Below are 26,884 nucleotides of genomic sequence, written 5' to 3' on the forward strand. Positions count from 1 at the left end.
GCGCTTGAATTCAAGAGTACTAAGAAATCAAATTTAAGTAATGCTTGACTAAAAAGATACAGCCGAAAACTACCAAAATTCTAAAGAGTTGGCCCCTAAATATAAACTAAACTGGCGAAGCTATCAAGGGCTGAAATACGGCCGAGCTTAGTAACAGCTTAGAGAGAGTATAGCCAATTGTCAAATGCGCCGTTAGTAAGATTCTCTGCCCCTCTAACGAAGTTAGTGGAACTTCGACTTAAAATCGCTCTTCCTCATTTGCATTAACCGCGATTCTAAAAACACATTCTGGTGGGAAATTGTAAGCTGAAATTAGGAGAGATAAGAAAGTAGCTTTAAATAAAGATAATTAAAAACTTAAGATAAACCTTACAAGCTCAAATAATTTTTTTATTAGGCAATACCTTAATAGGCTTTCAAATGTTGTACATAAATAAATATATATATTTTTGAAACAGGTTTCATTATAAAAACGTGATATATATGATCCATAACAGAGACTCTCAAATTTTAAAATTTTGTACCATATAAATAAGAATAACAAATACATGTACAGTTTTATATTCATTTAAATTTTTTGGGTAAAGATTCTACTAAAAATAATATAACATTCCAATAATTGCATATGGATCATAATTTGAGGAACCCTGATGTAAATTAAGCATCAGAATAGGTGGTATAATCATGTGATTAAAAATCTACTCACCGCTGTAACGTCAGGAGCAGGTGGCGGCGAATCCTCCCTATCTGTCTCAGATGACACATGACCCATTCCCGGAGATCGACTCAGACCCAGCATGATTAAGTCTATTTACATCAATCTCTTCTTTCAAGCTATATACAGCTTCATGAACTTGATTACAATATTCTAATCGTAGAGATTTAGTTCAGTATCAGAATCCGTAACTTTTCCTTCCGAGTAATGTGCTCATTCTCTTGCACAAGTGAAAAACTATGTTTATAGATGTTCAGTAATAACTCGCGAGAGAGGAAAATATATGATTTATGAGGAATTAAACATCCTACTTCATGAAATACTAAAGTCTCGTCTTCAGACTTGACTGCAAAAAAGGATCCAGAGATAGGTTTACACTTATGACAGCACACCGCGAAGTTTGAGAATTAGAGAGTGTTTAAACTGGGGTTTAAATTAAAGTTTTGTCGACAAACAGAAAAATGCTTTCTTTAATTCGTTCTTTAAGAAAAGAGAAAGCCAAAGCTTGCACTAAATGTTATCACGGGAAATCTATGGTGATAGAAAACTCGGTTTTTGATTTGGAAATACCTCTTTTTTTTTGGAGATTAATTTGATATAAAGTCACGTATATAGTTATGAAAACTTTGTAGATATACCTTTCTCGTTCTATACAATACTAAATATAACACATCAATGCCTTCAAGAATTTATATCATCGTCTAAATAAAATAAATTAGAAGAATTTCCTGCAGAAAAATTATTCGACACCCAGTCTAATCTTATCACGTGTCTTCTTTGTACCTCTGCGGTGCGTGTCACTTCTCCAAGCAAAACTAGTTCTGTAGTTCCGTCAAGAAGTCCGATTAGAAGTGTAACCCTCGCAAAAACTTCACACACGTGCCGACTGGAGCAAAGCACGGGGCAGATTGAGCAAACTTGCCCGTAGCACTCCTCTCTCCACGCGCATTTTTCTCATTACATGGAAAGCGAAACGGTGAGCAGGTGACAGGGTGGGGGAGGGGGTAGTCTTCTGTAAATCCGAGGCACCCCCTTGCCCTTAAACTTCTCCCTCCTGTGGTTAAAGCAGAGAGCGGAGTGTGGCGGGGGATTCAGTAAGAATTGGCTATCTATGCCTTGGAACCCAATCAAATCATACGCCGTCCTAATCGGAACTGCAGAGGATTATTGAAAAGTCAGGTGACAAATGCGCCTGCGTCGGAGTGCCTGTGAGCGCTCCGATTGGCCAGAGGTATCCCGAGGAGGGGTTCGGAAGAGAAGATTTCATTGGCCATCCAACAGTACAGAGCTTTAATAGATTAAGTTTAGGGATAAAGGGTTTTTCTCTTGGACCATTGCAAAGATACTTTTGATGATGTGATTCTCCCATCACTCAGGATAGATGAAAGTTCATATTTTAGGAAAAGATATAAAAATTTTTGTCTTCGTGAATCTTCTTGATATTTAAAATTAACAAAGAGCTTTTTGAGAAATGAGGAACTGTAAAATGTTTTACTTTTGCTTCTAATCAAGAAATAATAAAACCGAGGAGAAAAATTGATACAACTATGTATACTAAATTTAGCCTGTAATGTGTACCTCTGTCTTAAAGCAACAATTATTTAGAAAATTCTTCTTACTAATATATGAAATAATTTTGATATTCAAATTACTGGTATTTAAATTTACATACGGAAAAAATGGCGTCTTAACAATAGATTTACAGTAAACAACTGCACATGGAAACTTAACAATATTAGACTGACCGCATATCAGCTAATCATAAATTCAGTAATTAATTGTGTTTTTATTATTACGAGAAGTATTAAATACTGGCAAAATCTAAAAATTACTAAACCATAACCCTTCGGATAAAATAATAGTTAATTTATATTAACTCTTTGCCTGTTATCCTTTAAAAGATATTGCTCAGTGTAAAATGATATAAATTAGCAATTTAAATACTAACAATTTAATAGTTCATTTCTATATTAATTTTTATAACCTCATTCAAACCTTTGAAATCAGGAATTGAGCATATTGTGTTAGTCATCAGTAATACAAATTAAATGCTTAAGTAATTAATGTAAATATAGAAACAGTAATTGACATTGTAATGTCACGCACTAGTTTCTTGATCGTAAAATGTCAAATAATCGCATCGCAAATTGTCACATAGTCACATGACAGTCTCGTCATTTGATCACGTAATATAGTGTTACACTCGCGATTTATTCAGTCACATACGAGTTTTTAATTATTTCACGTGATTGTGAAACAGTCATGATACATTCATGAATCGTTATAATTTTGCTTTTATTATTAATCTTCAGAATCTTCCTTCTTCAGGAGCAAAAATTGGACTTTTATATTCAGGATAAATATAAAAATTTAAAAACGAGCAACAAATATATTTATTTATTTATTTAAACAACTGATTTGCGTAACAAAATTAAAATGGAAAACACAGGCTTAACTGCTTTACCACCGATTATTTTATATTTTTAATCGAAATAGTGTATAGTTTCCTATCCTGTGCACTGCACATGCTTCTCGTATTCCGGAGAGACTAATCTGTGCCTGATTCCTTCGAAATCCATGGAGTTTTATTTTAAATTCACACCAAACTTGGGTTTCTTTTTTGCCTAATTTTAAGCTGTTAAACATACTTATATATCCGAAAAATGCTAACAACGTGTAACCTGTAAAGTTTGGTTTTCCTTTATATTAATACACATGTACAAAAACGAAATTCAAAGGCGCATTTCCTTTACACTTGGGGCAATTTTGTTTCTTAAACAAATCGAGCTTAAATTTTTACATCCTCTTTTTCGATTTGCTAAATTTAGAGGGTTCAGATTAATTTAGCTTCAGTATTATAAAATTGAGAATAAGTTTTATAGCAAGAAATTGTAAGAAATTGGTAGTTTCCTTTGGATTCCCAGAAACATGAATTAATATTTTATACCCCAACAAACTTCACCATTTACTATTGAAACCCTAACTACAAAGCAGGGGCTTAGGTGGCGATTTGCCCTGGGTGGCACATTTTCAGATGCTGCGTTTTTCACGTGTAAACACTTGCAAAAATTCTCAATAGTTAAATGCGTAAGAACTGATGTTAATACATTATGATTGAACAAGCTCTAGGTATTTGCTAGTTAATACACATGTACGAACCTGAATAAACACCATTACAAAATGTATTTGCTAACTAGCGGGCAAGCCACCAGATGAGCGGGCTACGTTTAAAGCAATATGTTTCATGTACTGAAAAACTTAAAATAAAATTAACTATTAATTTAATGTACTGTATACAAACTTGCCAGCTGCGACCAAAGCAAAATTTATGAGTTCCGTGTACAACTAAAAAGGAAGGGCATAATAATATTTCAATACGAATGAGGTCATTCTTACCAAGCAATAACCAATTTTAAATATATTTTTGTTGCCAAACCAGGAAATAAAACATTTGGACACTTCAGGTTAGTACCTATAAGTATGAAGTTGTGATTTAAATTTAAATATAACAACTGTTTCTCAATATCAATAAAAGAAACAACGTGGCATTAACATATCTTGTCAATTATCTTAATCTAAAACAAAAAAGCTACCAACTAATCATTTAAAATGCTAGCATTAACGGAAACATTTTTGATATACAAAAACATCACATTGTAGAGACATTAGGATATTTCGAAGCAAAAGACGTGAAAAATGAGCAATGTCCTCGCTCGGACTCGAACCATGGACCTCTGAAATACGCGTCGAGCATGCTGACCACTACACCACGAAGGCATTCTAAGAGGGTGGGAGAAATACCTTATAACATGAAATCGCGTGCTTTCTTCAGCGTCAAAACATAATCTTATATAACAAAAATATATTTAATGTAAGGCAACGCTATTTTTATTTCATATTTTGTAAAACTTACAAATTTTTTATTAATAAACTCTACGATTTGTAAGCGAGCAACGGCGGCACCCGAAAAAATGAGAGCGAAAATTACCGTCTTCAGAGTTTTTAATTAATATCTCAGTTGATTAAAGTCGTAAGAAGATGAGAATTGTCAAAATGGCTTCTCATGATTTTTTGGAATTCGGAGCTACCTTTCTCGAAACTCAACTCCCCGCCGTTCGGGAGAAGATAATGCCACAAACAAACAGACAGACGCGCACAGATTTTAATAGTACAGAGTAAACAATATTTACAGTTTTCGTCACTCATATATACATGAAAAATGTAGACAGAGAGATGCAATTTATTTGATTTCTCTGAAACAAGAGTCTCAAATTTAAATAGCATGCACGATTAAAAAGCAGATTTATTTTTAAACAAAATAAAAAGTATTTTAAATTTTCCTTACTGAATATCAAAACATAAGTAAGTAATAATAATAATTATCGCAAAGGGTAAAAATTATTATTTTTGTTTATTTTCTGAGGGAAATCTTAAGTTTTGTACATGCGAAGCATTTTTGAAATTCATTTGTAATTCAAATATACTGAGAGCTAAATATTATATTCAGACTGACATTTCTTTCAAATAATTCTAACACGTTGTTTGTAAGTTTTCAGGAAAAATTTACCAAATGGGGCAAAACTTGAGAATAAATAATGACAATTTAGTCTTATTTTTGTAGTTAAATAATTATGAACTTCTTTACTTCTTCTTTGTCACTTGATGATGTTTCAATCGTGATAAATTTCATAGAACTGGAATGAAATTACTTGAAATGATCTTCATCACGGAAAATCAGATCTTTCGGGTATTAAATTTCACTGTGAAAAAAATTAGTAACTCAGAGTATTTGTCTATTGACAAGCACAGAAAACCTTTAATCGAATCTGTAGCTTCAGATCCTTGAATAAGATTTATATCACACTGCAAATTAATTACCTTCATTGAATGATTTTTCTGGTGAGTTATTTACGTCCATTTTTAATGGAAATGAAAATAATGCAAACTATGACTTCAAATAACTTAAATTTTGAAATCTTTACAACACGATATTTACAAGAAATATGTAACTGTAATGTTTTCACTGCAGCTAGTTTGCGACCCATCCTCTAAAAGATTGTTTTAGATTTTATTTTTGTGATAAATAATAAATATAAATGATAAATTAAAAAACTCTAAAAAGAATTAATTTATTAAATTATTCGAATTGCGCAACAAGATTAAATTGGGAAACACGAGATGAAGCTCCTTACCCCTCATTCTCTTACATTTTTAATGCGATAGTGGGGTGTTTCCTATAATTGATCCCGTGCTTTCGAATGTGTGGTATTGCACATGCTTCTCCTGCTTCAAACCATCTGCTTGTACCCTCTTTTCTAGACTCTCTCGCTGGTCACGTGTCTATGAACGGGAAAATACGGAAGGGTTTTGGAATCGGAAATGTTAAGGTACTGGAAGCGTGTGAGGAAAACGACGTTTCTTTCAATCTGTATGGAAACGTGCCGTGTAAAATGGTTAACATTTTGGTACCAGGTGCAAGAGTGGTTGTAAACCTATTAATCGAGTTGTTGTTGCCCTTATGAGTGCATAATTGGTCATAACTTTCCCACGCAGAGAAATCACTACACTAGCGGACTTCATCTTTTACTGATGTAGAAAACATATGAAAGAAATTGTAAAAATCAACCTATAAGTAATTTGTTCAGATTTTCATTGCATACCATTTTTCTTTTTTATTGTATGATTAATTGTTTATTGTATGATAAATAATTTCTTTCGATTTACACCACTTCATATTTAGAAACAAATAAGCACACGCTGTTAGTGACGAAATTTAAATGTTTTGTTATTGATTTCTTTAGTTGAACATTATTTTGTGTATGACACTCCAAAAAGTTGAAAAAGAATTAATATATATATATACCTATTACCAAAAATGTTGACTAAAATTATGGTAGCATATTCTGAAAATTCTACATTTTAAAAATATGCGAATTTGATGTGAAAACCTTTTGCTATTTAACTAAGGCAGACATTTAACAGGATAGCATTTTTGCTCACCCCCCCCAATGGCTGGCACTTGCCGCTATAGGCGTTAGCCACTACTAAGGTCGGAAGTGATGGTCACTTTATTCTGGAAGTACCGAACAGGCGGGCCGCCGTGGCCTCCTATGCAAGGACAGACGGTTACATTCTCCGGGATTCGAACCCGGCACCTTCGGTAAGGCAGTAACAATCACTATCCACTCTAGTGAGTCACACTGTCTATCGGACATTCTAAAGATATACTCTTTTTAAATATTATCTGTCATATTAAATTTTATTTGCCATGAGTGCAAAATTTGCTAGAGTTGGTGAACATTATTTTTTTTTAGCTTTTTAAGCTGTAAATTTTGGTCTATTATTAGCCAAAAGGGGCACTCTGCCAAAAGCACTAGTAATTTCGTTTCTGAATTTTGCGTTGATTCACTATAAACGGCGAATCCCTTTTTAAATTGTTGCCACCAAATATTAAAGCCCTGAATTATATTTAAAGAAATTAAATAATGAAGAATCTGCTTAACTGTAGGTACATTTCTCGCATTATGATAAAACAGCGGTACGTAGAGCCATCCAATTTCGAATAACGTACGTCTCCACCCGAAATTCAGCATCTGGAAGCTCAAATTTGGTAAACATTAATATGTCAAGATTATTTAGCATTGTAGAGCGCGCAAGACTGTGTATCTGAAATACTAAATATATATATAAATACTAAATATATATCTTTTAAATATTTTGCGATACTGCTGTTGAATTGAATTTTATGGTTTAAATGCGAAGAACATAATGTTTAATAAATAAAGGTAACACACAAAACGTTAAAAAGCGCCCCTTTGGGCGTAATATAAAATCTGAAATCTTTCAAATTTTTATTTATTTATTTATTATTGCTGCAGATGTATTTAAAGACTTTGCGATTAATTTCCTCGTTGCCAGTTTTCTCTTTTTACCAACTATTTAACTTACATTAAATAAGTACGCACCTTTTTCGGGTATTCGGTTTGAGTCATGTTTCCATGTAGAAGCAATGATTGAAGGTTTTTCTCCCTCCGATTGATAATGTTGCTGATTTCACATATGGAAACTATAATTTCATGCATTTCTTTGAATTATGGAATAGAAATATTTTTTTTCCCGAAAGCGCAAAACTTATCGTTAAATTTACAGCTTGTTTACAAGCTATATTTTGAAAAAAGAATAAATTTAAAAGTAGCAAATGATATTTCGCATTTCTCCTGCCTTCTTAGCATGCCTTCGTAGTGTAGTGGTCAGCACGCCCGGTGCATATCGAGAGGTCTATGGTTCGAGTCCCGACGAGGGCATCGCTGAATTTTTCAAATTTTTCACGTCTTCTGATTGAAAAAATACCTATTATCTATACAAAATAATAACCTGCAGCCAAAACGTTTTGCTTCTTTTTAAACCTTTGTCGAAATCTTTCTAAAAGTGTATTATCACCCTCTGTATTTTAAACATTTAAGAAGGCAAAACATTAAGAAAACGGAAAATAGTTTTACTTAAGTACTTAAAGCCATCGCTTGAAAAGTCTTTTAATTCCGTGTATCACGAGTGAAAAAGATTAAATTTCATCGGATTCAGAATTATGAAGTCTTCCGAGAACTCTCATCTTTTTATTAGAAACATAGTTATTTGTACGATAGTTTATTCAAATAGCAGAAAGTTTACATCTCGATTAGTCGGCTCCTTTGAACATCTCCTGCAAATCCGAGAGTTCTCAAATGAGCGTGAAATACGTTTTAAGCTTTAAAGTAATAAAAGTAAATTCAATCAACGTTAATTAGCTGAGTGAAAAGTTACAGTTCAAATAAAACTTATTATGTTATTTTATTGAAATCACAACCAGGAACTATACTGAAATTTTTCAGCATTTATATTTGATTGAGTATTCAAACTAACCCGAATTTTTTAAAAAACGAGTAACACGAAGACTGTTTAGTGTGAATTTCAATAGCAGATTTGAGACGTGTTATTTTGAGCAGTTTATGTTCTATTTTTTATTTATAAATTTCTGAATTTATTTTAATATTTTCAACGGTTTTTTTGCTCGTTGCAGATACTGATAAGACTGATAAGATACAAAATGAGTTTATACACTTTTAGAACGATTTCGATAGAGAATTTAAAAAAAGCAAATATTTTGGAATAAAAATTTTTGATAACAGCTTATTATTTGAAATAAGAAATATCGTCGGCTGCTTTTAAATTCATTCTTCTTTTAAAATGTCGTATGTAAACAAGCTGTGGATTAAAGACACGTTTTTGCGCTTTCCGAAGAGTATTATTCCTATACCACATTTCAGAAACGTTGTGAAATATATATGGTATTAAAATTTTGAAATGCAAAATATGAAAATTATCAATTGGAAAGGGAGAAACCGTTAATCATTACTTGTACATGGAAGGAAAACTCAAAACGAATACCCGAAAAAGAGGTATAGAGTTTCCAATGTTTCTGAAGGCAAATAGTCTGTAACAAGAGAAAATTCGCAGACACAGGATGCAAAGTCCTTAAATATATCTGTAACCATAATAATAAAACAACAAACCATGATTTGCACCTTAAAAAAATCTCAGTACTATAATGTTTGTAAACATTGCTGAAGCTTTTGGCTTTACGAAGAACAATTTGCAGAACCCTGTAGCGAGAGATAAGTGGAAACACTTCGTGACCTTCGATGAGGCAGGGATTTACCTGAATAACTGCAATGCTATTAAAAAAAAGTCTGCTTAATATCGAAAACGAAGAGATAAAAGTGTACAAACCTGGTTTCGTCCATGAAAGTGAAGGATTTTTATTATGCCGCCTAGAAGGTATAGTGGTTAGGGAAGCCTGATTGCGATACCGAAGGTTCAAATCCCGGAGAAGGCATGGTTGTAACTGTCCGTCCCATCATAGGAGGCAATGGTGGCCCACCTATCAGGTGCCTCAATAATAAAGATATCACCCCATCTGGCTTAAGTATAAATTAATGGACTCTGTTACAAAACTGTAACTGTTCACGATCTGCCACTATAAAAAAAAAATAAATAAAGGATTTATTATTGTCGCAGGAGTCTGTTATAAAGGGAAATTAGTGGGGAAAAGTGAAGAAGAGTGGGGAAAATGGTGACATCCTATTCAATTGACTATCAAAAGAAAGTCAGACGTCACGATTTTACATAAGAAGTTCTTTATTATTATTTCTTTATTCCAGTAACTTCCGGAGAGTAAAACTTCATGAACAGAAAGTCACACTTCGAGTAGTACCCTGTGGTATTTTCTCCTTCCTTTCTGTGTGCCTTCGTGGTGTAACGGTAACACACTCGGCGCGTATTCGAGAGTTCCAGGTTCGAGTCTCGGCGAGAGCATTGCTCATGTTTCACGTGTTAAGCATCAAAGTAACTTAATTTCTTTACAGTGGCTCTGAACTAAAATGTGGTGGATGATGATTCTTCACCACCAAGACTAGGCGACTATTCCCCAGTCACCCTTTAAAAAAGGAGGAATATATTCTCCCTCTTTCCTGCATGCTTTCCTCGTGTAACGGGTAGCAAACTCGGCGTGTATTCGAGAGGTCCAGGTTCGAGTCCCGGCGAGGGCATTGCTCATTTTCTCAGTTTCCTGGCATTGAAACATTCTAAGTTATTTTACAGTGACGCCAGAACTAAAAGGTTGTGAATGATAACTCTTCACCACCAGGATTTGGCGATTGGGTCCCTTAATCCCCAGTCGCCCTTTAAAAGGGGGAGTATATAAGGTATTTTCTCCCTCCTTTCTGCATGCCATCGTGGTGCAACGGTAGCACACTCGGCGCCAAGAGTTCCACGTTCGAGTCCCGGCGAGATCAGTGCAAATTTATTTATGTGTCCTGCTTTAAAATAACATAATGACTCTACATCACTGCATTCCTTGAAAAAAATGAAGACCAATACAAGTATCACATATATATCTTTTCAAGGTATTCCTGCCAAGTTTCCTGAGTATTCACTTATGGACTATTGAGCCTTCGGTCTCTTGAAAGGAGCTTTTTCTAAACGCAAACGTATCACGATTGGTGAACTGTTGAAAGTAGTGGAAGAGGAAAGAAAATAAGTACATATGGTAGTTTTGAGAAAACCCTTCTGTCATAGAAATCTGGATGCGGAATCGTACTTCCTGGAAAAGGCTGTCAGATCGAACACTTCAAAAATATTCTTTATCTTTTCAACATTCATTAGATTTTTAAAATGTGAAAGTCATGTTTATGTGTCCTGATATTTCGAGATTTAAGAGCTACGCCTGTTTCGCATACCTTTATGTTCAGTACATAAAATACGGGGGACATTAAGCAAAATATGCAGTAACACAAAAGAGCGCTTTGTTATTCTGATACCCTAAACAGTATAATTTAAGGGTGAGTTAATATAATTGGAGTAACAGTTTCAGAAATTATGGTTTCACCGTTCCTGCGTTCTACTATTGCTCCTGAATATATTGCATATATATATTATTGTGAGACCAAAAGTGCTATTAGTCTCGAAAGACGATTGTGTTGTTTCACTTTTCTTTCGAGTCTATTGCCATTCGAAAAAATGTTAGATATTATTCTTCCATAAATCTATATGTAATCCTCTTATAATAATAAGCTATAATAATCTATCTTCCATAATTCTAAATGTTATTAACTAGCAAACTAAACTATTAAAAAGCAAAATGCTGAATTAAGAATATTAATTTTTTACTTTTGAATCGGATCGATTTATATAAAAATGCATTTTTAATTACCGTTGTATCTAATTAAAACATTAAATATTTTTATAGAATTACGTTGTATATTTTTTTAACTTTTTAAATATACAGAAGATATATAATGTTCTCATGCTAATCTAAATGCGTTTTCGTCTAATATCCTATAAAATGTTTCGCTGTTCGACCTGGGCCATCTCTATCGATAATCTTAGCTGATAAACCATATTAAACTTTAGAAGAGCTTATAAGGTATTTTCTTATTCCTTTCTGCATGCCTTCCTGGTGTAACGGTTAGCACACTCGGTGCATATTCGAGAGGTCCAGCTTCGAGTCCCGGGCAGGGCATTACTCACTTTTCATGTCTTCTGCTTCAAGATAATTTAATGACTGTACAAGCTCTTTTTGATAATGGTTAAAATCTGAATCTTTTCAAATTATTAACCGGAATAGGTTATTAGTCTCGAAACGGGATTTGGCGGTGTATCATTCTAAATGTCTGAACCAGATTGCCAAATTGTTGTCACCAAAAATTCTCGCACTATGTTACTTTGAAAGAAATCAAATAATGAACAATCTGCATGAATATATGTATGTATGTTTTTGGCAGTGATTAAAAAGGACGCTACCTAGGGCCAATTTTGAATGTCGTAGTCCTCCACTCGAATAGGGACATCCGGAAGCCCAAATTTTGAATTAGTTTTATTGAGTATTTCATATTTTATCGAACTTAAATGAATTTTTGAATTAACAAACTCAATGATTTCGTAGCAAGCAGTGGCAACAGAAAAACATTTTAATCTCCAGCGCGCGAGACTGTCTATCGTAAATTCTAAAGATATGATGTTTTAAAATATTTCGTGAGTTTTCTGTTCAATTGAATTTTATGTGGCGTAAGTGCACTGTATTTAATTAATAAATTTAACATACAAAACATTAATAATAATAATAATATAATTCTTTGCAAGCCATCCTAAGAAAACTATAGTTTTTACTTCGATGTGATAAACTGAGGAAAAAGCGGAGGGGGGAAAGAAAAAGAAAAATGTATGCCAACACTTTACACTTCATCCGGAATACCAAACACACACCGCTTTTACAATTTTTGTAATTTTCCTGTTGAATTGTAAATGCGGTAATTGCGAAAAAAAGTATACTTAATCATAAATCGAAAAAGACAAAAAGAAATGAGTTAGCAGGTGTGAGTCCAACAGCAGACTAGTAGACTGCGAGCTCAGCGAGATGGTAGAGAAACCTTAAGAAACCCTTTTGGGCGACCGGTTAAAAACCTGAGCCATTTCAGACATTTTTTTAAAATTTATTTTGAATTATAAATTTATTTTTATTTATTTATTTATTTTGTGCGTGTGCATGGATGCATGTGTGTCATTACATGTTTAGAAGCACTTAATTCAAGTACATTTTTCATTAGATCCTGAAATAACAGAAATACCTCTCTGCGCTAACTTTGGAAATTAACTCCTTTTTCATTTATTCCAACGAACTACAATAACAAAAAAAATACCTTTCCGGGACTAAAAATTAGGATCATTTTATCGTCGAAATCCTAATGAAACATTCGCTACCTCAGCATGTCATCTACCCGCGATGAAGACAGGAGGGGGGATGTTCAGCAGCCCCCTCCTCCGAATAAAAAAAAGCGCAGCTCCAAAACACAGCAGCAGCAGTCCCATCCAAGTGGGTGACCATTAATGAAATTAGCCATTAAAGAGTTAGAGAGAAATTCCATTAACCCGTTTAAAGTGCCAGTGGACAGCCGAACTAAGTGTTTCGGTACATAAGCTGCTCTCAGCCTCTGGGATCTGCAGGACCTTCAGTAATCGCGGGGGCCTGTAATTAATGGCCCTCGTTAGGGAAGGTTAATGGGGCCCCCGGGGGCCCATAGAAGCAGATGCAGATCCCTCCAGAGACTAGCTGCGGCCGGTAACTGTTGATTGCCTCAGTCACTGACCAACAAATGAAATGCTTTTAACGGGATTACTACCGGACAAGGAAGAGAATTACAGCCGGACTTTGGGGTCCTCTGGGGTAACGAGGGAGGTATACACGAATTCTTTGTTTGCTTCGGGGAACGAGGGATCAGAAGACAAAAGTTTGCATTCCTTCTTTGACGTTCTGTCCGCATCGGGGTATCTCTTCTTTTTTTTTTCCTTTTTTTGTTTGTGTTTTTGTTTTTACGACTTTTTTCTTGTTCTTTTTTTTTATTATTATTTCAGACGTCAGATAAAACTGGTTTACGATTTGCATTAAGTTTTTAGAAAGTAAAAATCTAGTAAGTTTGCATTCAACTAATCCGATTTCCTTATTATTCGCATTTTTAGTCCCGAGGGATTTGAATCCCGAAGGACTATTAGTTTCGTTTTGGCATTTTGCGTCGGACTCATAAATGTCCGTTCACTTTTCAAACTGTTGCCACAAAATGTTAGAGTCCTGCATTATATTTGAAGAAATTAAATAATGAAAAATCTGCATAAATGTATGTATATTTCTCGTATTGTGATAAAACAACGGTACATAGAGTCATCGAATTTTGAATAACGTAATCCTCCAACGAATATGAGCATGTGGAAGACCAAATTTGAAATTTGAAATTTGTTTTATGATCGATTTCCTATTTTTTAAAACTTTGACGAATTTTTGATTAACAAACTCAAGGATTTCAAAGCGAGCAATTGCAACGTTGTGCAGAAAAAACATTTTTATCTCCAGCGCGTGAGTCTCTGTATCGGAAATTCTAAAGATATGCTCGTTTTAAAACTATTTTGCGATATTGCTGTTGCACTGGATCTTATGGTTTAAGTGCGAGGAACATGATATTTAATAAAGAAAGGTAACACACAAAATGTTAAAAAACGCCCCTTTGGACGTAATTTAAAATCTGAAACATTTCAGATTTTGTTTATTTTTTTATTATTATTATTTTTAAGCTAAATATCGTATTTACTTTAAAAGCTAAGACTGGCTTTTTTTGTTAGTTCAATAAACATTTATTTGTTAATCTATATGAATTTTTCCCATCCTTTTGTTGCACAGACCCCTTTTGGAAAAATGGTTTTCTTCAACGAACCACATACATTTTCCACTATAATATACAACTTACAACATACAAAATGATTAATTTGGGCTATTATAAGTACTTATTGTAAAGGGAATTCTGCAATAAAAAATTGCTTCTCGAAACAAAATAATTTGGCGTTCTAATTTTTTATTCTATTTTTTTATATATATATATTTTAAATATATATTAATTTATTTTATATTTAAAATGTATTTCTGCGTAAAATATGGTTTTAGGACATTAAAACTCCTTTTAATGAAAATTCTTCTAAATTTAAAACATGAAATTAAAGAAGACTATTCATAGAGTTAAACTTAGTGACAACTAATTTTTTAAAAAAAATCCATTACCTATTATCTTATTTTTGAACTTACATAGGCAATTTTAGTACAATTATTAAAATCGTTATATTTCCCCGTGCAATGTAGCGCGAGACAAATTTTAAGAGAAACTGTGCCGGAAAAGTAAAAATACAGGAGCACGTGCATTTAATATTGAATAAATGGGTATCTCTGTAATTTGTATTGAAATTGAATAAATGTAATTAACCACTATGTTAGCCGTAACCGTAATTTCATCCTCATATTGCTTTCCAGTAATTTTCAGAAGCAGAAAATACCGGAAATATCTCGCGGCCGGTTGAAAACTATAAAAGCCAGAAAAGAGAGCATCTGTTCTCAGTTGCTTCGTTAGTGTTCTTGCGAGTTGTTTAGTTCAGCGTGAACTGAGATTTCTGAGTTAACTTTCTCTTAAGATGTGTTTTGCATTCGTTGTGATTAATGTTTTTAGTAGTTTGTAGTGTAACTACTGCTTATACTGTGTGATACTGTGATACCAGTCCGAACATTTCTGTGGAAAATTCCAGTTCTGAAATATTTTGATAAAAATCATTTTTATTAATCTATTACAGGACTTGTGCATTCAATCTATTACAATATAAGCAACAATATAAATAACTACATATACGCACGCAACAATATAAATAATTGCACATAAAAAAACTCAAAGACAATAATTAAACTTAAAATATGAAAAACTTAGAAAAAAATGGTTTATTTGCCCATAAGGCAACTTAGTCCCGAATGGGGTATTAGTCTCGAAACGGCATTTTGCATCGAAACATGTAAAAGCGTTGAAAAAATTTTCAAATTGTTGCCACAAAATATTAACGCCTTGCATTACATTAAAAAAATAAATAATGAAGAAGAACAGAACAGAAATTATGCATATTTCTCGCACTGTTGGAAAACAACAGTACCTAGAGCCATAAAACGTTGAATAACGTAGCCCATCACCCAAGCGAGTGCACCTGAACGGCCGAATTTTTGAATTTTGACTTTATTTTATTATCTATTTCATATTTTGTAAAATTTAAAGAACTTTTACGTAATAAACTCAACGATTTCAAAGCGAGCAGTGGCAACACTGAACGGAAAAAAACATTTTTATCTCCGGCACACGAATTGGAAATTCTAAAGATAGATTGTTTTTTAATATTTTGTGATTTTGCTGTTCCATCCAATTTTATATGGCGTAAGCACCAGAGATGTGATATTTAATAATCACACATGTATTACATTCACACATTATTACACACATAATTTCACACATTTAATAATTCAACACACAAAATCACACATTTAATAATCCCCCACACAAAATCACACATTTTAATCCATCTTTCCCATTATCGCTGCGCTCAATGTCTTGATGCATTATTTTTAATATTTGTCATACAATTATTTAACCTAATTCTGAAAATGCCAAATATACACAACCTGATTTTTGTTTTCCGTTGTAAATTATTGACTTGACAACAATCTGGTTCCACTAGAAAGAAGAGGGGAAAGTCAATAATTTTGGTTCGGTAACGACTTTTATTTTGGGATAATTCTCTCGAGCGGCTTTTAAATTTCAAAAATTGGATTGTGTAAATGTTGCAGAATTATGAGCTGATTTTGAAGCAGAAGACATGAAAAATGAGCAATGCTCTCGCCTGGACTCGAACCTGCAGCCGAGTGTGCTACCGTTTCACCACAAAGACTTGCAGGAAATAGGGAAAAGATACCTTATAATGTTTGTATGATATAGCTTTATATTAATAACCGCTGAGCGTCAAAGTTGATAACCATTGGTAGGTCGGACTGTGATCTGAATCGCGGTGAAAGGGGCGTTTCCCTGGTTTTCTCGGTGCGTAACATGTATGCGAGCTAATTTGTCTTAGAAAGTCCTCCACGAAGGCATCGCTCTTCTTGGCTGATAGCCCGTAATTGTCGGTTTGGTTTGTTTGTCGTAATCAAACAAACCAAGCCGATCCTGTTGGGAGCCCCTTATCTGTGTTACTCAGAAAGTGAAAAATCCGGCATTACATTAGCCTGGGGGCCATACTTACTATCAAATTCAATTTATTAATAATATTAGTAGGCCGCCGTAAATGATCTGGTGGTTAGTGGAGTTTAACTTAATCTAAACTCCAAAATTCCCGTTCTAATCAAGCATAAGGCTCGGTTTTTTATTTTTATTTTATTTACTTTTTTGTGTTATGTGTATTACTCCCCTTTTCTAGCAGGTGTATAGATTTGGATAGGTTAAGTTATTTAATTACGGCAAAGCCTCAAGGGCTATCTGCCTAACAGGAGGGATGCCTTCGTGGAGAACTTTCCAGGGAAACTGGCTCGTATACACGTTACACATGGGGAAAACCACGAAACCACGCATGCAGCCAGCCCGTTCGCGGGATTTGAACCTTGGACCGAACTACCAGTGTTCAGCGTCTTTACCGCTCGGCCGCTGGTGAGCCGGTGTATAGATTTGACCATTCCTGACGAATACATAAAGTGCCCGGCTGTTTGGTAAAAAGGAAATAATATTTAGTGCGTGAAATTTAATTTTAATGTTTAAAATAGAAGAAAATAAGCGCTAACTGCACTTATTAAAATGCAATTCCTAGCTCATACGATATGATATATAAGAACAACTCGTTAAAAATGCTGCTATGCTGGTAGGGTGTAATGCTAATTCCGCAGTATTTCTTTTAATTATACTATAAGGTATTTTATTCCTCCATTCTGCATGCCTTTGAGGTATAACGGTAGCACACTCGGCGCGTATTTCCAAAGGTCCAGGTTCAAGTCTCAGTGAAGACATTGCTCATTTTTTAAGTCTCCAGCATCAAAAAAACTAATGACTCTAGAATACCATTTCACATCACATGAAATGTACTAAACTATGCAATATACTCTCACATGTACTTGTGCTAATATAATTAATTTATATTTTCACCTTATGGGAAATTTTTGACATATGTAATTCAGTAAAAAACACTCCCTTTGTTATTATTGTTTTGGTTGTTACTGCCAAAATAATGAGCAAATTCCCTAGCCCCCTCTTCTTTTAACTTCAATGAGTTGTTAAATGATGAGAAAAATTCAACTACATTTATACTCTTGGTTTCTAGAAAGGCACTAAAGAATTTAGGATTTGAAAATCTAGTGGATGCACCATCCGAGTAGAACTGTCTTTTAAACTGTAAAAATTAATGAATAAATCTATGTGCTGTCCGATTATAGAAGAATTCAAACACTTCTATGTTTTATTACTGCAAGTATATTTTTTTCATTAATTTAAAATTATAGATGGCAACTATAATCTGCAACTTCTTAGTTTTCACGTAAAGCTATAAATGAATTATAAGCATGGAAAAGGATACAACGCTTTTTGACCTCCATCTATGCATGTGTTGATGCAAAGTCACAAAGTCACATGATCACTTTTTTTTTCACTTGACGTTTACAGTGCCTCAGAGGGAGAGAATGATTAATGGACACCAGCAACACAGTTTTCAATATACTTTTCAATCTTCGATGCGGCTTACGTAACGCGCACGCGCTTTAAATAATTGCAATCGGACACCTCGAAACGCAACGTTGCCCATCTGTCTTGGGCAGATCTTGGCGTTGGTTTGTCCCTCATTAAGGTAATTCAGAAAAGCCACAAGCAATCCGTCCGTCGCCCTATTGTTGGACAATGATTTACGCTGAAGTGATCTTCGCTGTGACCCTCGGGGTGGAGTAACGGGACAAAGGGGTCCTGTTACACCCCGTCAAAATGATGTCGTCAAAAGCAAGCTACTCCTCCTTCCTTCCACCCAAATGGCCATCCGGAAGTTAAAGGTTTTCACGGAAGGGAGTTCGGCGTGATAATAAAATGGCGATATGAATGCGAGGTAGGGAGGGTTCATGAATCTGTGGCAACTGAAGCGGCCGGAAAATTGGCATATGGTCTCGATTCCAATTAGTGGCACGGTCATCATGATCCATATGGTTGCTGCTGCTACTCTTGGCGACGATATTCAGCGCCAAGGTATTCATATTTTTCCAGAAACAGGGTTACCAAAAGTATGAACCTAATAACAACGCGCGCTTTTGAATATGCCGTCTAGTCATAAACTCGGCGAATAAGAATTGGCCTTAGTTGTTTTTCAAAACTTCTTTGCTACAAGGACATTCACATTATTTATTAACAAGTTAATGCATAAATTTGATGATTTAAGTGCAAAATGATTGTAGCACTATCATTAGATATGTTTTTTTGTACTATTAATTTAGAACACAAATCAGAGAAAACTATTAAAACTTGAAAAATTTGATGAAAAATCCATTTCCATTATCGCATTCTCCAAGCAGGTTCCATACAAAAGGAGATATAAACTGCTCAGAATTCCAGTTCAAAAAAAAAAAAAAAAAAGTTTCAGATTTTAAATTACATCCAAAGGGACATTTTTTAAACATTTTGTGTGTTACCTTTATTTATTAAATATCATGTTCTTTGCACTTAAACCATAAAATTGAGTTCAATAGCAATGTCGCAAAATAATTTTAAATTGAGCATATCCGATACACAGTCTCGCATGCTGGAGATAAAAATATTTTTTCTGTACAACGTTGCCACTGCTCGCTTTGAAATCCTTGAGTTAGTGAATCAAAAATTCATTAACGTTTTACAAAATATGAAATCGATAATAACACAAATTTAAAATTAGAGTTACCGGATGCCCATATTCGGTGAAAGATACGTTATTCAAAAGTCGATGACTCTAGGTACCGTGGTTTTATCACAATGTGAGAAACATACATACATTTATGCAGTTTCTGCATTATTTAATTTTTTAAATATAATGCAGTGCGATAATATTGGGTGGCAACAATTTGAAAAGTGAAATAACGCTTGTAGTGAACCAACGCAAAATGCCAAAACAAAATTAATAGTCCTTCTGGGCAAATTGCCCCTTTTGCCCCTTTGGACTAAAAGTACGATGACAGAGAGAATTTTTGAATGATTATTATTTTAGAACATCAGTGCAAGTAATCATTTAATGTAAAGATGTTAATTTAAAGACCCTGCTTCTTCCCCCTTCTGCACGCTTCTGCACGGTTCTGCACGCTGGGCCGGTATTCCAAAGGTCTTTGATTCGATTCCCGGCGAAGGCGATTGCTCATTTTTCGACTCCCTTGTTAAAGATGCAACTACTAACCCCGTCCATGAAGTTATGAACTAGTCATTTCTAAAACAGGAATCAACAAAGAAATACACCAAATTTGCCGGAAACGAAAGGAACACTGCAGCCCAAGGCAGAAGGAGAACACATGAATTAATTAATGTAAAAACCAGAATTAATCCCCTTTTAAATCTAGATACGGCATATTCCGCACTTTTTACTAAGGCAGATATATCTCTTTCTCGGATAATTGTGTTTGCGGAGAAAGAGGTTATAGAGTCGTAGTGTTCCTCCCTTTTATCTAATAACTTATAAGATATTTCTCCCGCCTTCTTAGCATGCCTTCGTAGTGCAGTGGTCAGCACGCTGGGCGCGTATTCCAGAGGTCTGTGGTTCGATTCCCGGCGAGGGCGTTGCGCATTTTTTCATGTTTACTGCTTAAAAAATACCTAATATCGCTACAGTGGCGCCCGAGCTAAAAGATGGCGAATGATGATTCTTCACCACTACGATTTGGCGACTGGGTCCTCTAAAACCCCAGTCGCGCCTTAAAAGGGGAAGTATATAAAGTATTTCTCCCGCCTTCCTAGCGTGCTTTCCTGGTGTAGTAGTCAGCACGCTCGGTGCGTATTCGGGAGGCCCGTGGTTCGAGTCCCGGCGAAGGTGTAGCTCTTTTTTCATCTCTCCGGCTTCGAAATTATCTAATGTCTCTACAATCTAAGTGTTGAGAAACCTAATCGCTTAAGTTCAGAAATAGAAGGGTAAACTCACGGAGGATTAATAACCCTTTATTGTTTAAACTAAAGGTGTACAGACGGTCGTACAATAAAGCCTCCACCTGGGCTTGAACTAAAAAATATAAGAAATAAGAACTTAACTAATGGCTAGCTAAAGAGATTTGGCCGAAGGTAACACAATTTCTAACTAAGTGGCCCCTATATATCGAAGTACCTAGCAAAGCTATCAAGGACCCGTAATACGGCCGAGCGTAGAGAGACGTGGCCAAAAGACAAACGCGCGCTATTCAGAAACCCTGATTCTCTGTCTCGAAATCAGTATAACTTAAATACTACTCCTTCTCATTTGCCTTAAACGCGATTCTAAAAACTCAATCTGGTAAGGAATTGTAAGCTGAAGCTAGGAGAGATAGAAAAGGTGCATAAACTTAAAAATAACTGTTATAAACTTAGGATAAACCTTGCATCGTTTCGTCCTCTTTGGTAACATAAACTAAGTGAAAACTCTTGAAGACTTAAGCGACTTCTCGCTTTGTCTTGGAAATTAAAACAAAACTTAGAAAAGGTGTAAAAGACTCTTTTAGTAACTCACCTATTTTAACAGAAGGCACAGCTTGTGCTCACAGAACCCGCCAGCATTTATTTGTGGCCTGAACCAAAAGTAACGAACTGAACTTAATTAAGTAAACTGTAGTTAGTCCAAAGGCTACATAGACAGAAAATACGCAGGATGGCTCAGACCTAATATCGGCATTACAAGCCTAATGGCGAGATTCAGCAGGAGGAATACGCTCTGATTCTACAGTCCAAAACCTTCTATTAAATACTATCTTTTTCTACGTCATTTTGATACTAAGTTGAAATTAGGTTTCTGACAGGAAAATGGAAAGCGAGAAACTCATAAAAGCTAATTAACACAAAGTAACTGGTTAATAAAAATAAACTCATACTCTACAAGGTTTTCCCGAACACTACATTTTCTCATACTACTTAATACAAGGGCATCATAGCGTTAAATAAATGACAAGTGAATTCGAGTTTCATCTTTCTGTAAGATGCTTCACCGGTACAGTAGCATTGCTGGATAGTAGCGGGTGCCATGCATGCTCATTCCTAAGTATCTTGTGTTTTAAATTTTGAAGAGAGGTTTCCCAAGCAGCCTTTTGGCAGTTTCATACTTTGGTTGTAATAATAGCGCAATATGTGCAATTTTGGGTGTAATAATAGAGCAATATCTTACCAGATGGGGAATATTTCAAAAAATACTACATATATATTTTTCGTATTTAATGGTTAAAGTCTTGTTCCAAATTAAGTAATACAGAGCATGTTCACACATTTTTAGAACGATTTCGATAAAGAACTAAAAAAAATCTAATGTTTTGAAATAAAAATTTCTTGCAATAGCTTATTATTCTTTTAACAGTTTTGCCCGAGAACCGTTCGGGTGCCGAGAAAGGGGACTTCCCTGATTTGCCCGTACACCGCTTGGGCAGTACTTTGTCCTATACCAATAAAGGAAAATATGTCCTGTAAAGAAAATAAACCAGATATTTGGGTCCCGATTGTGATATTGGATTCTTTTTATCACTATATTTTAAAATATGCCATACCAAAGCTGAATTTTGAAATGAAATAAAAATGTAATTATTTAAAAATAAATTTTTTCAACTGTACCCTGTAAAGTGGTCTTTCCAGTTCTGAGGGTTCATCAGAAAAAAGCCAACTTCAAGTAAAAATGCCTGATTTTCGATGTAGTAGATAAAAATTATCTTAAATTAATAAATGCAGTACTTGAAACAGTTTTAATTGCTGATTTGAATTCATGTAATCTACTTGAATTCAGAATTTTTTACGAAAATATGCTTATTTTTGGTCACAATATAGCAAAAAAAAATTGAAACTGGTACGTGATTACTCGAAATCAGGAATATCGTCTACGAAATTAATTCTTCTTTCAAAATAGCGCATGCAAGCAATTGGTTTAAAAGATATGTTTTTGCAGTTTCTGAAGACATATATTCCTATTCCATAATTCAAAAAACGTTGTGAAATCCATAGCATTTAAATATCTAAGTCCCAAATAAGGAACATTACTAATCAGAAAAGGAAAAACTGTTAAACATTATTTCTACATAGAAAGACGACTCCAAACGAATACCCGAAAAATATACGCACTGCTTCTAAGGTTTATAAAGTTAAATCTTGGGTAACGAGAGAAAATTCCTCCGACGCAGAAATTAACTGCAAAGTCTTTAAATACATCTCAAACAATAATAAATAAAATAATAACTTAAAAAAAATAGTAATGTTCACAGACTTTTGCCGAGGCATGTAGAACAGTTTGTAGAACTTCATATGAAAACTATTTATTAAAAGATAAATCGATATACACTGTAATCCTCGATGAAGGATGGGCTTACGATGGCAAGAAAAACGATCTATTTATTATCAAAAACGAAGAGGAAAAAAACTCGTGTGGAACCCATAACTTACTAGTGTGGCCTATTACATTATAACACATTTTATCCTGCATTTCATTTAAACATATTTCCTCGAATTTCATTAGAGATATATTTCTCATTCAGTTCTCAGTTCGCGGCAAAGCAAAACTACATAAAATCTCAAAACATCTTCATTAAAAATTGTAAAACACAGAAAAACCCAAAACACCAAACACAGTTAAAACAATTACGAAAAAAAAATTGCAACTAAAATTAAAGTTTCTAAGCAAAAACAAGCAATTCGGCCAGTACGCACGAAAGCAAACTTTTAGGTGCACAAAACTGAAAGTTAACTTTTGATCCCGCTCGGCAAAAAGACATTGAAGGTGGAAACTTACTTAATTCGCTATTTTACAGCGTTTCAAATGTAAACAAATGGCGATTCGTTCGGCTTAACACTCCACTTAAAGTTTTAAATTGTTTATAATTCTACAACTACTGCATACAGATTAATCAAAGGCAATAAAAACCTTAACCGGAACATAGACACTTTTAAAGCAAAAAATGCACAATTTAACAACATATAAGAATAAAACAACTAAACTCACCGAGCCAGGTAACAGAATGGGAATATACATGTATATCAATTTATATACGATTGGTCCAACCGATTGCAATGAAAAAGAGAGGTGCACAACTGCATGTGATACAACGGAAAATATGACAACGGAAATTTTTTTGCGATTACAATATTTCCTTTACTTCGTACTATGAGGTTCAATGTTTCTTCTTACCTTCTTCGGAAACATACAATGACCTGACTAGAACAGAGAGCTTACTAAAGCTATGTTCACTAATTGTAGTAAGTAGACAGGATACAGACGAAGGGTATACAAAACCCTTTATTTTTTTTCTTTATATACAATGACTTCCGTACTTCGGAATACAATGACCCTCCACTCGGGGTCTAACTTAAAAGATATCAAAATAAAACTAAACTCTAATTTAACTTTAGAATAAGATTGGCCTTATAATAACAGAAAGCGTATGTAGCACAGAGACTGTGAACACTACAATACGTTTAATTTATCAAGAGGATTAAAACCTCTGGCCTGGAAGGCAAAGTAGCAACTGCGTAACTTCTAAGGTAAGCGGCCTGCTTCGAACTCACGGCTTCCTCTCTCCTGCTTGGCAAAAAGGCTACACTTAAATACTTGGCGTTCGCCAGACAACTTTGCATAAACTCCTTCACGCTTATAATTCTGGCCGGAAGTAGAAAATAAGAAGTGATAGTAAAGATTTAAAATAAAATAAACGTTAGTAAAACTTAAGATCCTTACAGTACAAGGAAGTAAAAACTGTACAAATCCCTTTTCGTCAGTGCAAAGGAAGTTTCAGTATGGTGTTTACAATTGTCGTAGGATTCTCTTACAATTGGAAGGAAGAAATAAGAAGCGTGGAAAAAATGTAGAAAACAACTGAACCTGTTATAATAAAGTGAAAGATTTACGTCCGATATTTGCAAAAGTAATTCCATTTCTTTATCCCAGTGGCTTTTAAGTAGTGAAAATTTATCAACACAAAGCAACAAGTCGTATTTCGTCGTCAACACAAAGCAACAAGTCGTATTGGATATATGAGGTGTGACACACACACACACATAAAGACCGAGACTAAGTGTGTAGCTTGAAAAAAGAGTGGAGTTTCGACTTAACAAATCACACCATTTAGGAGTATTGTGTCATTGAGTGAACATATGCTATCAGGTTCAATGTTTCTTCTAACCTTCTTCGGAAACATACAATGACCTGACTAGAACAGAGAGCTTACTAAAGCTATGTTCACTAATTGTAGTAAGTAGACAGGATACAGACGAAGGGTATACAAAACCCTTTATTTTTCTTTATATACAATGACTTCCGTACTTCGGAATACAATGACCCTCCACTCGGGGTCTAACGTAAAAGATATAAAAGTAAACTCTAATTTAACTTTAGAATAATACACGTGTAAGATTGGCCTTATAATAACAGGAAGCGTATGTAGCACAGAGACTGTGAACACTACAATACGTTTAATTTATCAAGAGGATTAAAACCTCTGGCCTGGAAGGCAAATAGCAACTGCGTAACTTCTAAGGTAAGCGGCCTGCTTCGAACTCACTGCTTCCTCTCTCACTCTTGGCAAAAAGGCCACACTTAAATACTTGGCGTTCGCCAGACAACTTTGCATAAACTCCTTCACGCTTATAATTCTGGCCGGAAGTAGAAAATAAGAAGTGATAGTAAAGATTTAAAATAAAATAAACGTTAGTAAAACTTAAGATCCTTACAATGCAACTGCATTCTGCCTAGAAAATGTCTAATGTAAAAACCGAACAGCGAATCAACATCAAGTTTCTTGTGAAACTTAAGAAATCAGCCACGGAGGAAACATTTCAAATATTAACCGAGGCTTATGGAGAGGAAACTTGGTCTTGTGCACGTGTGTTTGAATGGCATAAGCGGTGTTCAAGGGGAGGGGACAGAGCACTCATGTGAAAATCAAAATTCAAGACAATGTTAATTGTCTTCTTCGGCATTAATGGAGTTGCAATGATTGAGTGGATTCCCAGCGGTGAGACGTTTAATCAACACTATTACACTGAAGTACTAATCGTGAAAATCTTGTACTTCGTGAAAAAACTACGGAAAAAAGGCCACAGTCGTGCAGTGATGGATGGATGTTGCACCAGGAAAATGCACCCGCTTACATGCCCCTGTCTGTCAAACACTTTCTGACCAGCAAAAATATTATTGTGCCAGGGCATCCTCCTTACCCACCTGATTTTGCTCCATGTAACGGTTTTTTATTTCCTAAAGTTAAAACGTGTTTAAAGGCAAGCCATTTCACCTCAGTTGAGGTTCAGGTAAAAGCGGAGAATTTCCTGAAGGGCCTTCCAAAAACCTCATTCCAGAACTGTTACCAGCAATGACAGCACCGAATGCAGAAGTGTGTGAATGCTGAAGGGAACTAACTACTTTGAACGTGATAATGTCACGGAGAAATGATTCTGTAAATACAATGGTTTATTTTTGTGTGTGTGTGTGTGTGTCGTATACCTTTTCAATGCATTCTTGCAAAGTCCTCTGACATTTCACCTATCGCCTACTGTGTCTTTGGTCTCTTGAAAAACCCATTACGACTTATGAACTCTGAAAAGTAATGGAAGAGAAATGGAAATGTTAGGAAAAGCCTTTCCATAATGAAAATGACTTATAGTCTAAAAGTAAAGCTTCGAAAAGACGCTATCAGATCAAACATTTAAAAAAGTACTTTTTGCATTTTAAACATTTATTAACGGCCTCGAAATCGTTATAAAAATAAATAAAAACCCTCTTTAAAATTGAAAACATGCACACATACACCCCAGAAAAAAAAGAAAAAGCAGGATATAAAATGTACCATTATTCCTCGAATAAATGATAAATATACCAATGAACAGCTTTTTTAAATAAGTAAAAGAAGGAAGAATCAAACCGACTAACCAAAACTCCTATTAAAATTTGCGCACACACTATATAGTTTTTGTGAAATTCTGCTCTAATTTAAAAAAAAATTCTCAATCTGAGCAGGGCACGTTGCCAATTTTACAATGCGAAATTCTATAATATAAATGACAGTAACTAGATCAGTTTCTTGATTCGAATAACGGCTTTCGATAG

At 34.6% G+C, this 26,884-nt stretch overlaps 1 protein-coding gene across 4 annotated transcripts in view; it reads right to left on the reverse strand.

Moving 5' to 3' along the window:
• The window catches only part of fuss (SKI family transcriptional corepressor fussel), a 337,279-nt gene that overhangs the window by 199,033 nt on the left and 111,362 nt on the right, over positions 1-26,884 (reverse strand). For 3 of the 4 annotated variants that reach the window (XM_085810406.1, XM_035356880.2, XM_035356879.2), the window contains exon 1: positions 707-1,813. The exons of the other annotated variant lie outside the window; for it this stretch is intronic. In XM_085810406.1, coding sequence (XP_085666532.1) covers positions 707-799 — 93 coding nt within the window. In that variant the 5' untranslated portion in view covers positions 800-1,813. Of the gene's footprint in view, positions 1-706; positions 1,814-26,884 lie in introns of those variants that run through there. 4 annotated transcript variants of the gene reach the window in all.

Source organism: Stegodyphus dumicola, chromosome 2, assembly GCF_044657685.1.
Source record: "Stegodyphus dumicola isolate Sdum_Otavi_A_Nest chromosome 2, ASM4465768v1".
NCBI lineage: Eukaryota > Metazoa > Arthropoda > Arachnida > Araneae > Eresidae > Stegodyphus > Stegodyphus dumicola.